The sequence below is a fragment of the Phascolarctos cinereus genome, unplaced genomic scaffold (assembly GCF_003287225.1).
Source record: "Phascolarctos cinereus isolate Bilbo 61053 unplaced genomic scaffold, phaCin_HiC Scaffold_3;HRSCAF=262, whole genome shotgun sequence".
NCBI lineage: Eukaryota > Metazoa > Chordata > Mammalia > Diprotodontia > Phascolarctidae > Phascolarctos > Phascolarctos cinereus.
This window is the reverse complement of record NW_027555736.1, coordinates 223,773,149-223,786,095: the sequence shown is the minus strand read 5'-3', so window position 1 is coordinate 223,786,095 and position 12,947 is coordinate 223,773,149. Positions and strand designations below refer to the sequence as shown.

At 37.2% G+C, this 12,947-nt stretch overlaps 1 protein-coding gene across 1 annotated transcript in view; it reads right to left on the bottom strand.

The window, feature by feature from the left end:
- Nucleotides 1-5,489, bottom strand: part of SNW1 (SNW domain containing 1) — a 33,036-nt gene extending 27,547 nt beyond the window's left edge. The window contains exons 1-2 of the mRNA XM_020986162.2: nucleotides 5,383-5,489; nucleotides 2,669-2,822 (exon numbers count right to left, since the gene is read on the bottom strand). Coding sequence (XP_020841821.1) covers nucleotides 2,669-2,822; nucleotides 5,383-5,396 — 168 coding nt within the window. The 5' untranslated portion in view covers nucleotides 5,397-5,489. The remainder of the gene's footprint in view (nucleotides 1-2,668; nucleotides 2,823-5,382) is intronic.
- Between the last annotated feature and the right edge of the window lie 7,458 nt (nucleotides 5,490-12,947).

Here is a 12,947-nt window from a genome sequence, read left to right as displayed (position 1 = left end):
TGTATTTCCCTTCTTTGCAGAGGTGAGACTGCAACGAACAACGTCTAGCTTAGCTGATGTGTTTCATAGTCAATTTTGCTAAACTTTCTTCCCTGTATTTTTGTATTATTTATTGTAAGGGATGACTCTCAGGAGGGAGAGGGAAGGATCAATTGGGGAATGTAAAAACAAAAGATATCAATAAAATTGTTTTTAGAAGACTGCTACTTTTGTAGTATCTAGTTCTAAAAACAACTGCACTAAAATGCAGGATAATTGTATGCTAACACTGCTGCAAAGAATTTTAACATTTTGAAAACAAACTGAAGAATGCTAAAAGAAATACATTTCATCTTGAATTAGAAAGAAATAGTTAAAGTATACACAAGAAAGCTGCTGCTTGTACTCTTGCTGACAATTTGACACACACTCAGAATCATGTTGGTTTTTTTTCCCACTATAATCAACATTCAGGACTGTGACTGTGGATTTATGTGGTCATTAAACCTGCCAGAAAAATCACAGCTTTTTTTTTTTTAAATTAGAAGCAGATGGTTTTTTTCTCCAAACATTCACTCTTCTGGAAAAGTGCACATGGCATTTTCAGATTAATGGGCCAATTTAGTTTGACTTTTCAAAACCTATTCTGTTCTACCTAGCTTTATGAAATCTTAGCTATTAAAATGAGATTTTTCAAAATTCAACTGTGCCATGAAGTTAAGTGTAGATTCCATTTTAACTATATAAAATCTGAAATACAAGAAAACTGCACTCCCTGATTTTACATAAAATGGTGCTTGCTAAAGAAGCCTAGTGTTAGATAAACCCAAAGACCAGGCTATTAAGGTGAGAATTCACTATTCAACAAAAACTTCTGGGGAAACTAGAAAGCAGTCTGGCAGATACTAAGTATAGACCACAACCTCACACCAAAACCAAGATAAGCCCCAAATAGGTACATGATTTAGAAATAAATGACTACATCATAAACAAATTAGAGGAGCAAGGATTACCATTTACATTTATGGACAGGTGAAGAACTCATGAACAAAGAAGGGACCAAACATGGAAAATCCTAATTCCATAAAATAAAAAAGTTTCTGTACAAACCAAACTAATGTGGCTAAAATTAGGGAAGAGAAGTAAGTAACTGGGGGCTGGGGAGTGGGTGAATCTTTGCAGCATTTTTTTTGTTGTTAAAGGTTTCATTTCTAAGCTATATAAGGAACTAATTACAATTTTTAACAAAAAGGGCTCCAATTGATGATCAATGGCCAAATGATATGAACAGGCAGTTTTCATAGGAAGAAAACAATGCTATTAATAGCCATATGGAAAAAAGGCTCCAAATAATTTATAATTACAGAATACAAATTAAAGCAACTCTGAGGTTCCACACCCATTGCATCCACCAGACTGGCAAAGGTGATTAAAAAAATGGAAAATGACAAATACTAAAGGAGCTGTGGAAAAACAGATACATTAATGTACTGTTGGTGGAGCTGTGAACTGGTCCACTCATTGCAGAAAGACCATCTGGAACTATGCCTCAAAATTTATTAAGCAATATACATCCTTTGACTCAGTCATACTACTAGAGGTCTATACTCCTAAGAGATCAAAGAAAGAGTAAAAGAACCCATACATTCAAAAATATTTGTTACAGATCTTTTTGTAGCGGCAAAGAACTGAAAATTCCAAGCACTGGTAAAGTAATTTAGAATATGTGCATCGCTTGACAATCAGTCAACCTAAGTTTAAATAGTTTCACCAGTAGACTGGTTACAAGGCCTTCTAAAAAAATTAATCAGCTTTCAAAGACTGAATACTGAGTCAGAGAGTGGAGGCAATCTGTACAATATGAGGAGTATTCACACCAACAATTCAACAATCGTATATTAAGTGCCAGCTATACTGAAGAAATTATGCTAAGTACTAGTGATACAAAGACAAAAGAAAAAAACAATGTTGCCCTCAAAGGGCTTATTCCACTGGAAGGACACAACTTTTTAAAACATGTCAAAGATTCCTGAATAACAATTTATGTTTATATAACACTACAAGATTTACATGGTGTTCTTTCTCCACACAATCTAATAATGAAAATAGTGTAAACATTATCACCCCCATTTTACAGATGAGAAAACTGAAGCTCAGACTATGCTTTCCACTACAGACAATGCCCTCTGTACCTCAATTTCCCCATTTTTCCAATGAAGGAGTTAGACCTGATTAGCTGTAATATCCTGTGTCTCTCAAAGATCTTATACTCTAACTCATTTTTCCCTAATACTTGCAGTGTCTTCCAGAGCTATTTCTCTAGCCTACCCAAATTAAAATCTTTTTTTTGCATGTACAAAAGATTTTTGGAATTGTGATGGAATCGATTCCTGCCATTACTCAAGCTCATACCTTCTGTGAGAAGTGTTAGGCACTCCTATTTCCCTAGGAATTGGTCATTTGGTTTGTTTTCTTTATCTTTTAAGCATTCTATTTCTTGGCCATTTCCCTATTCATTTGCACTTTCCAAAAGGTAAAACATTATTAGTTTACTAAAGTGATGTTAGACAACCATATTTAGAAACAGTACTGAAGATATTAGATGCTAGAGAACTTCATGGTTTAGACTTACTAATTTTACAGCAACTCTGATCAATTTAATAAACTCAAAATGAAGGCTAATATTTACCTCTAATAAACGCGGTATCCAGCCTTTTCGATATCCGTAAGGGGGAGGTTCTCTTCTTGATGAGACCAGTGCAGTCTGCCTTGATCTCTGTGATCTTGCCCTTTCCTCAGCCTCAAGCTGGTCCTGAGAAAGCTGAGTTGGTGCAGGTAAAAAACTACAAAATCAAGGATAAGGAGAAAAGTTAGAACACAAATAAAAATACTGTATGTCACACAAATCAATAACGAGAATAAAATTTTTCTTGTTAATTTCATGAAGAGGGAGAACTTCTACTGCACTTTAGAAGTGCCAATACCAGTCATTTTGTATTCTAGGTAACAATGAAGTGCTCATTCATAGAATCAAGCATATTTGACTAAAGGCAAATGAGATGAGTTCTATAACCAGGACAGTCACAGTATACCCCAAAATAGCTGAAGTGCTATGTTTTTGAATCTCTTATAACCTGAGAGTAAACCCTCAGTCATTCAGAGGATTTTCCTTTTGTTCCCTTACTTTTTAATCATTATAGTGCCAATATAATAAAGGATAAGTAGAAACAGGAAGAAAAGTTGAAACCTACAGGAATGAAAAGGACAGGGAATAAGCATGCAGCAACTAGAGAGAAAAAAAGTACATTTAAGAATCCTTTTCTAATCCTGATCAATTCAAGAATTAATGTATATAATCCTAAGTAATAGTAAAAAGGTTGATTTTCTGAAAAGTTATTAACCTTTAAGAACTAGAAGCAGTGCCAATTTGAATTTTCTTTTGACTATTTACACTTCCACTGTATTGATCATAATAAATATTAAGTTAATAAGTGAAAAGGTCCAGTGCATTTATACTGAAAATGAATTATAGCACATGGAACAAAACACTTGACATTCACTGTACAAAAGGCTAAATGAGTCCCCCAAATACACCAGTCAACCAAGAATAAAAAGAAAAGTCAATCACTGCATTAAACAAAATGTTAGCATCAGAAAAGTAATTCTATCTTTGACTGAGAGAGCCCAACTCTTGTTTCTGCATGCTAATATAGCAAATATCAAAAGAAGTTATGCAGCCTTCCCCCCAAAATTTCTACCAACAAGGAGTCCTATGGGCATTGTGAAGTGTTTTACCCTTTGGAAAATGCAAATGAACAAGGGAAAAAGCCAAGAAGTAAAATGCTTAAACGATAAAGGAAACAAACCAATGCCTAGGGGAACAGTTTCAATTTTAAACAGTTCAAGATTCAAACTTTGCAGGCTTCATAAAGTTAGCAAGAAGTAATTCAATGAAAACATAAGAACTACTGGTCTACCTTAAAATTAAGCTAGTGTTTATATTGTCACTATCAGCATTTCCCTTGTATGTATGAAGGTATGTATGTATATGTGTGTGTGTACATATATGTAGGGGGTGTGTGTATATTTACATAGATACCACCCTTTCCACAAGATCTAGCTCAAGTCTTACCTCCTCAGTGAAGTCTTTCCTTATCTACCTTCCCATTTTTTAACTTCTTTGGTACCTCTCACTCCCTTCCCACAAAAGTCAGCATTACATTACAGTGTAATTGCTTTGTATGTCTACATTTTGTCAATAGATTGAAAGATGATTGTAGACCAGGATTCACCTCTTAATCTTCCTTCTCCATACACCACACCATGTAACACATGGTGCTGGGCATGTAATAATACTTTCTTCCAAGATTCACTGTTATGGTCTGTTCACAATGATGACTTCCTAAATGAGTTACGTAGGAAAAGCAGGAAAGGGGCACAAGCTAAGGATAACAATGACATTAGATTGTAAGCTTCTTGAGAGCAGCAACTGTCCTTTTTTTTCTTTTTGTATTCTCAGAGCTTAGCAGTGTGCCTGGAACATAGTAAGAGCTTAAAAAATATTTACTGTTTGACTTTCCACAGTCTCTCCTCGAGTCTCCACTTCTCTTGCCCTTTATGTGCTTTTTAATTTTTTTAGTCAAAATTTTTTCCACTTACTAAGCATCTGTTTTAGGGATTAGTCTAAGTTACGTAATTTTTTTGCTCAATATGCACTAATGATCATTCACTGGAAATCGAGGGCCGCCTTCCTACACAGCTTCCAAGACAACGGGAAGAAGCAAGAAGCAGGTTTGCCTGGAGGGGGAGGAGGGTCCTCTTCTACCGGGGAAAAGGACTGCCCATCGTCTATACGCCCCCTCACTCCCAATTCAGAGCTGGCTAGATGGAGGAGTTTATCTTTGTTTTCCGAGAAAGTACAGATGATAAGGAAGCAGACACTAGCTGGAAGCTCTTCCCCCGCCTCGGTTTCCATCTCCTTCCTCCGACACAAATAACCATTGTCCTCCTCCCGGTCCCCACCTTTTCAACCCCTAACCCCCACCTCCAACTCCCTCCACGGTTGTGAAGACGTCTTCGCAACTTCACCCCCAGGAACAAGAAAAATTCAAGTGACCAGCTAAGGCAAGGAAGGGTTAGCCACGCCGATCTTGGCAGCCCCGACCAGAGGCGGCCCGAGGCTGGGGTAAGTGTTCAGGAAAGGCCCCGGCTTCTGGGAGGCCTGGTCGACTCCGCCGCTAACGGGAAGTCCCGTTCCACGGCTCTGCCCCAAAGCGTCGATGCTCCCCCGACCGACACCCTCCCCAGAGCGTAGAAGCTGAGGAATAAAAAGGCAAAAGCGAATTGAATCTTTTACGTAAGGAAGACCCCCCCACCCCTCCCCCAATCTCCCCCACAACCCACCTGGTCAGCGCCATCTTCTTCCGCCGCTTCCAGCGCTCGCGACGCCCGAGCTGGGAGGGGTTTACTAAGCAACTGAAAGGGGTGGGGGGAGAGTGGTGAAGAAAAGGCGAGCGGGATGCGCACGCACCCTAAACGAACGGCCTCTTGGGATTTGTAGTACTCTTTAACTAAAGTGAGGGGAGGGGAGGGGGCGGGGCGAAACCGTGGGCAAATAGAGCTAGGGCTGACTCTTTAAAGCTTCAATTGAAAATACGCCATGATGTCACCCACACTGTGTGACGTTAAAGGTCTGCCCTAAGCAAAATTGTGAAGTCTGAGTACTTGGTGTTGGATACTTCTTCAGAACTTTTTAACAAGGACTTTGGTCTCAGGAACCTGTCAACTAACGGAATTTATGTTTTTAGAGGAACCTCGGTGACTCATTGGGTAAAACGGTGGACTTGAGTCAGGAGAGTTCTGAGTTCAAATTCGTTACCTGACTCTTACTAGCTGTGTGACCTTGGGCAAATCATTTAATTTCTTTCTGCCTCAATTTCCTCATCTGTTAAACGGGGGTAATAATATCACCTACATTTCCATTTTAGGATTATTGTGAGGATGAGACAATATTGATGAAGTGCTTTACAAACCATAAAGAACTATAAAAATGCTACCTATTATTATACTTTTTGGAACCAAAGGAGTGTTTATCTCTAAAAACACAATCGAAGGCGCTGCTACAAGACTTGAGGGAAATATTTTGGTGCTGGAGAAACTGTTGGATGCCCTTCAAAAAACGAAAACAAAAACTGATACTTCAGCACCCAGGACAGTACCTTAAGCAGTAGGCTATTTATTCGGCACCTACCCTGGCAGAAACTGCTCAGCTCAGGGAAATACAAACAGAAAAGAAACAGTCCCCCACTCTCAAGGAACTCACAGTCTAATGTGGGCCCTAACGAACTTTTGTTCTTGATGACAACTGATGATAGGGACATGAAACAAATAGTGGTAACAATGAAGAGCTAACTTCTGTGTTTCCCACTATAATCGTAATAACAACAATAACTAACATTGTAAATAAGAGCTCACAACAGGAATGGATGAACATGAGCTAGAGTTTTGAGGGAAAGCTATTAATATCAATAGGCTCTGAAGACAAATATTAATCAATCAGTGAATATTTATTAAGTGCTTACTAGGTGCTAAGCACAGTACTGAGTGCTAAGCTAAGCTGCATAGTCCAAGTCTTCAAGGAATGTACATCATGCTAGTGGGAAACAGTATATGTGCAGATAAATCAGAGCAAAGTTATTTATTCTATGGGGTAGGGGTATCAGGAAGGACCTTGTGTAGGGCAGGGCTTCTTAAACTTTTTGCACTCGGGCCACTTTTATGCTGGAGAAATTTTTATGCAACCCCAGGTGTATAGGTATATAAAACAGGTATACAAATCAAACATTTACTGAAAATAAGTCATAAAGAAATTTATTTTAAAACAATTCTTTGGTATACATATAATTTTACCATTTATTGAAGTTGAAAGAAAATTTACATACTAATGAGGTGGATGTGCTTATTTATTTTTACATAAAAATTAAATCTTTGCAGAATATTTGATACTGCAGGACGTAGAGCATCTTCAATGTTTTTCAGAGTTGACTGATATTTTGATTTTATGCTCGTCAATGCTGAGAACGCTGCTTTGCATAAACACATAGTACAAAATGGCAGCAGTATGTTTAGGGCCGTTTCAGAAATTGTTGGAAATTCTGTCGTAATCCCAAGCCAAAATTCACTGAATGATTTTGTATGTACAATAAAAACACTGCAATTTATAACATACAATAGTCTCAAATCTGAGCTGAGGTGTTTCTGGCAGTGTTTTTTCGCATTGTGTGGAGTGACAGTATGTGCAGTGCAAAGTGCACGTGTTTGTGTTCAGAACCAAGGCTGCAGTGAAGTTGTGCAATGCAACACAGTCAAGCACTCCCATTGTGACAGCGGCATGGGAAGTGGAACACTACAATAATTAAAAGAAGAGACAGCTTCTAGCTCAGCCTTTTTTGACTCTCCACTTGGTATCATGCAGCTTCAAAGCTTCCAGAGAGGACTGGGGATGGGCTGCCCTTTCCTCAGGCTGGCATCATAACAGCTCTGCCCAGGGGCAGCTAGGTGGCGCAATGGATAGAGCACCGGCCCTGAAGTCAGGAGGACCTGAGTTCAAGTCCAGCCTCAGACCAAACACTTGACACTTACTAGCTGTGTGACCCTGGGCAAGTCACTTAACCCCAATTGCCTTAAAAAAAAACCCCCAAAAACCCAACTATGCCCAAGGGGCAGTTAATGCAGGGAGTTAAGTAAGTGAACTGGTGCCTGGGTTCCTGGCTTCCTTTTCCCCTTATGTGTTTCCTTTCCTGAGTATGTGATTCCTCAGCAACCTCAAGATGTACTCCAGGCTTGGAAGTGACCTTTGGAGCTTTTAGGAGTCTGGGGGTCTGTGACTGTGCTGGCAGGAACATCCACCAGAGTGATGGTGGCTGATGAAAGGGAAAGCTTTTGCATCAGAGAGGATAGCCTCTTAGAAGAACGACCCATCCTGCCTAGATGCCACAGTTAGCTGTGAACTGCATGATTACATGTGTAAGATCTGAGGGAAAGGAAGGAATTCCAGACCCCAAAATATGAGGAACTGTGAGTTACCCTGGGCCAATCATATGTACAATAAATGTGCATTACCATTGTGCTCTGAGTTTAAGAACACTTTTCCCACAGAAGCTGTGTGTACTTATGGAAAAATGAGCCCTGTGTTATTGGGGTATGTTTTTATAACTCCTCTTCTTGCAATGGTATTTGAGTAAATGCCTTTGCTAAATGGTAATTAAGCCTATTGACTATTTGTTCTTCCCTAAAAAAACAACCTTTTAAAAAATTAACAAGCATTTATTTTTTATTCCTCCCAACCCATCCCCATCAAAAAATAAATAAAATCCAAACACTTATGACAAATATACATAGTCAAGTAAAACAAATTCTTGAATTGTCTGTGTCCAAAAATATTATGTCACTTTCTATGTCGTAAGTCTGTTACCTCTCTATCAGGGAGTGGTCAGAATGCATCATGATAGGTCCTCTGGAATCATGGTTGGTCATTACAATGATAAAAATTTGTTCTTAATTTTTCGAAGTTGCTTTTCCTTTTTTTTTTTTAACGTGCTTAATAAGATTTTTTGGGGGTTATATTTTAAATTCCAAGCTGTCTCTTTCCCTCTCCCCCAACCTTGCACTAGAGGACAACATTTGACACAGATATATAGCTATAGATATATTATATATATGAAACCACACAAACCATACAAAACCGTTCTTTTTCTGCAAGTGGATAGCATCTTCCTTCATAGGTTCTTTGTAGCTGATTTAAATGTTCATATTACCCAGAATAGCTTAGTTATTCATAGTTATTCTGAGAATAATATTGCTATTACTATATACCATGTTCTCTTGGTTCTTCTCATTTCACTCTTCATTATTTCGTGCAAGTCTTTCTATTCCCATTCAGTTCTCTCCAGATGTCTATCATATCTAGTTTATTTAAGATTCTATTCATTTCCTTCACTTGTTTCTTTTTTTCTTTTTTGTTAACTTTATCTAGCTCTGAAAAAGGAAGGTTGAATATCCCCACTATTATTTCTACTTATTTATATTTTCCTTTAAAAATTTGGGTGTTAAGGCATTTAGTGCATATATGTTTTGTACTGATATTACTTCATTATCTATGGTACCTTTTAACATAATGTAGTTTTGTTGTTTATCTCTTTTAATTAAATTTATTTTAGCTTTAATGGTCTGAAATCATGATTCCTACTTTTGCTTTTTTTTCCTTTGCATCAGCTGAAGTATAATAAATTCTACTCCAGCTCTTTATTTTTACTCTATGTGTGTCTCTCATTTTAAAAAATATTTCTTCTAAACAGCTTATTGTTGGGTTTTGATTTTTGATCCATTCTGCTACACATTTGTGTTTTATGGGTGAGTTCATCCTATTTGCATGCAGTTATAATTACTAGTTGTGTATTTCCCTCAATCCTATTTTACCTCTCCTTACCCAATTTTATTTTTTAGGATCATTTCATCATAACCAACGCAACCTCCGGCCTTCTAACTATGCGTACTCTTTTTAACTACTCTAGTAATGATAACATTCTTTATTTTTTTTGGGGGGGGGGCTAGGCAGTGGGGTTAAATGACTTGCCCAGGGTCACACAGCTAGTAAATGTCAAGTGTCTGTGGCTGGATTTGAGCTCAGGTCCTCCTGACTCCAGGGCCGGTGCTCTATCCACTGCGCCACCTAGCTGCCTCCCAATTTTTTTTTTTTGCTTTTTTTGATGAGGCAACCAGGGTTAAGTGACTTTCCCAGGGTCACATGGCTAGTAAGTGTCAAGTGACTGAGGCTGTATTTGAACTCACGTCCTCCCGATTCCAGAGCCAGAGCTCTATCCACTGTGCCACCTAGTTGCCCCTAATGATAACATTCTTTTTTTTGTTTGTTTGTTTTGTTTTTGTTTTTGGCTAGGCAATGGGGTTAAGTGACTTGCCCAGGGTCACACAGCTAGGAAGTGTTATGTGTCTGAGGCCAGATTTGAACTCAGGTCCTCCTGAATCCAGGGCTGGTGTTCTATCCACTCACCTGCATGTTCTCACTCCTTCTGGCCTACAGCCATACTCTGGGATTGCATCTGGTCAATTTGCCTGGGTCCCATCTCTAGCACTAACAGGGCCCCACACAATCTTCCCCTGATCAGCTGCCCAATATCCACACAGTTAGTGGGGTGAAAGTTCCCCAAGCTGAGGGTGAGGACTACGGAGCTGCCTCCAGGGCTTGCTATTTTTGACTCACTGGTATCTGCCAGATGGTATCTGTGCTTCTCTCTGGACAGACCACCACCTCAGAAGTCAAATCTTTCCTAACATCTTCCCAAGTTGTCTTAGGTTTTACCGTAACTTTTCATCATTTCTGCCACCCTAAAGTTCGCTTTGAGGCATTATTTTTAGTTATTTGGGAGAGTCAGGTAATTTCCTGCCTTATCCTGCCATCTTCCCACCATTGCTTATCTTCACATTATTGCTGTTACAGAAATTATTTTCATGATTCTGGTGATTTCACTCTGTATCAGTTCATGTAAGTTCAGTCAATCACAAGTTTCTCTGAAACGATGTCATTTCTTACAACATGGTACTATTCCGTCACATTCATATACCGTAGCCACTCACGGCCATTCCCCAATTGATAGACATTCTCTTAGTTTCCAGTTCTAAAAAAACAAAAACAAACCCAAAGAAGCAACTCTGTTATAAATGTTCGGATTCTTTTCCTCCTTCTTTAATCTCTTTGGGGTATAAGCCTAATAATGCTATTGCTGGGTCAAAGGAAATGCACAGTTTAGTTGCTTTTGGGGGCATAATTTCAAACTGCTTTCTAGAATGGCTAGACCATTAACTCATAGCTCCTTTAACAATGTATCGGTGTACCTGTAATCCCGTGTCCCCATGCCCACCTGATGACTGTGAGGTAGAGCCTGAGTCGTTTTAATTTGCATTTCTGTTATTTGGGATTTGGAATGCTTTTTCACGTGGTTGTTGATAGTTTGTTCCAAAACCGTCTGTCTATATCCTTTGACCATTTGTGTGTTGGGGAATTTAGTGTCATAAATTTGAATTAGCTCCTTCTGTCTCTTGAAAATGAGGCCTTAATCAGAAAAACTTGCTGTGAAGATTTTTTTTCCCCAGTAAAATCAGGGATAAAGCAAAGATTCCCATTATCACTACTACTATTTTATATAATACTAGAAATGCTAGTTTTAATAATAGTTAATAGTTATTCATGATAACTATAATAAATAATCAAATAACAATAATAAAATAATACTTATTAATGGTAATAAGACAAGACAAAGAAATTGGGAAAACAAACCGTTGTTGTTCAGTCGTGTCTGACTCTTCATGACCCAATTTGGAGTTTTCTTGGCAAAGATACTGGAGTGGTTGGCCATTTTACCTACTTCCCATGGTTGTTGTGAGGATAAAGCAAGATACTATTTGTAAAACACTTTGCAAATCTTAAAGTGCCATGTAAATTATATATAAATGCTAGTTGTTAGTATTGTTATCTCTTGTTATCTTGATTCCAGTTTAAGCATTAAAACTACTTTTGTAGCATAGAAGGAATTTAGTGGAACCACTTCTCTTGCTACTTTTGAAAATATTTTATGTAATATTGGAATTAATTGTTCTTTCAACAATGGATATAATTCACATGTAAATCTATATAATCCTGGTTCCCTCTCTCCCCACTTTGGGAGTTCATTTATGGCTGATTGAATTTCTTTTTCTAAGAAATCCATGAGTTATTAAAATTCTCTATTAATGAAATTAATTAATTAAATCCATGTGTTATTTAAATTCTCCATTTCTTGTTTTGTTCATTCAGGTGTTTAATATTTTTGTAAATATTTATCCCTTTTTATTTAAGTTGTTGGATTTTTGGCTTATAATTAGGCAAAATAGTTTCAAATCATTTCCTTTATTTCTTCTTCAAGGGAATTCTTCTTTTCAATTTTTGATACTTAATCTGGCCTCAGACACTTAATGTGTGACCCTGGACAAATAATTTAACCTCAGTTGCCTCAGTTTCTTCATCTATAAAACGAGCTGGAGAAGGTGATAGCAAATCACTCTGGTGTCTTTGCCAAGAAAACCCCAAATGGGGTTACAAAGGGTCAGATATGACTGAAAAGACTGAACACAACAACTGGTCATTTTATTTTCCTCTTTTTTAAAAAAAAATTAAGTTAGCTAATTGTCCATTTAAAAAAAAAGTTTGATTTTTAAAAAAATTATGTTTTTGTTCATTTTTGCTCTCAGTTTTGTGAATCTCCTCTGGTTTTTAGAATTTCTATTTTGATATTTAATTGAGATTTTGATGTTTTTTTCCTATTTTTTCTCAGTTGCATGCCCAATTAATTGATCTCTTCTTTCTCTTTTATTGATGAAAGTATCTAGAGAGATAAAATTCCCCCTAAGCACTGTTCTGACTGCATCCAAAAAATTTTGTTATGTTGGGTCATTGTTATGATTATCTTTGGTAAAATTTTTATTGCTTTTATGATTTGTTCTTTGATTCACCAGTTCTTTAGGATTAATTTATTTAGTGTCCAATTACCTTTTAATCCTTCCCTCAATGGCATTTTATTGAATATAATTTGATTTCATTTTGATTATAAAGGATGATTTAATATTTTTGATTTTCTGGTTTTTTGGTGAGGTTGTTATGTCCTAACATATGGTTAATCTTTGTAAAGATGTCATGCACAGTTGCACACATAGGATATCCCAAAAGTTTTAGTGTAGTTTTAAGCTATAAAACAGATTGTAGTATATATATATGTAGATAATTTCTATACACATATATCAATATGTATATATCTTTTTATATGTGTATATCTAAATCTATCTATACTCATGGATAGATAACTTCTACCTATATTTAACTTTTCTTCTTATATCTATAGGTAAGTAGATAAATATAA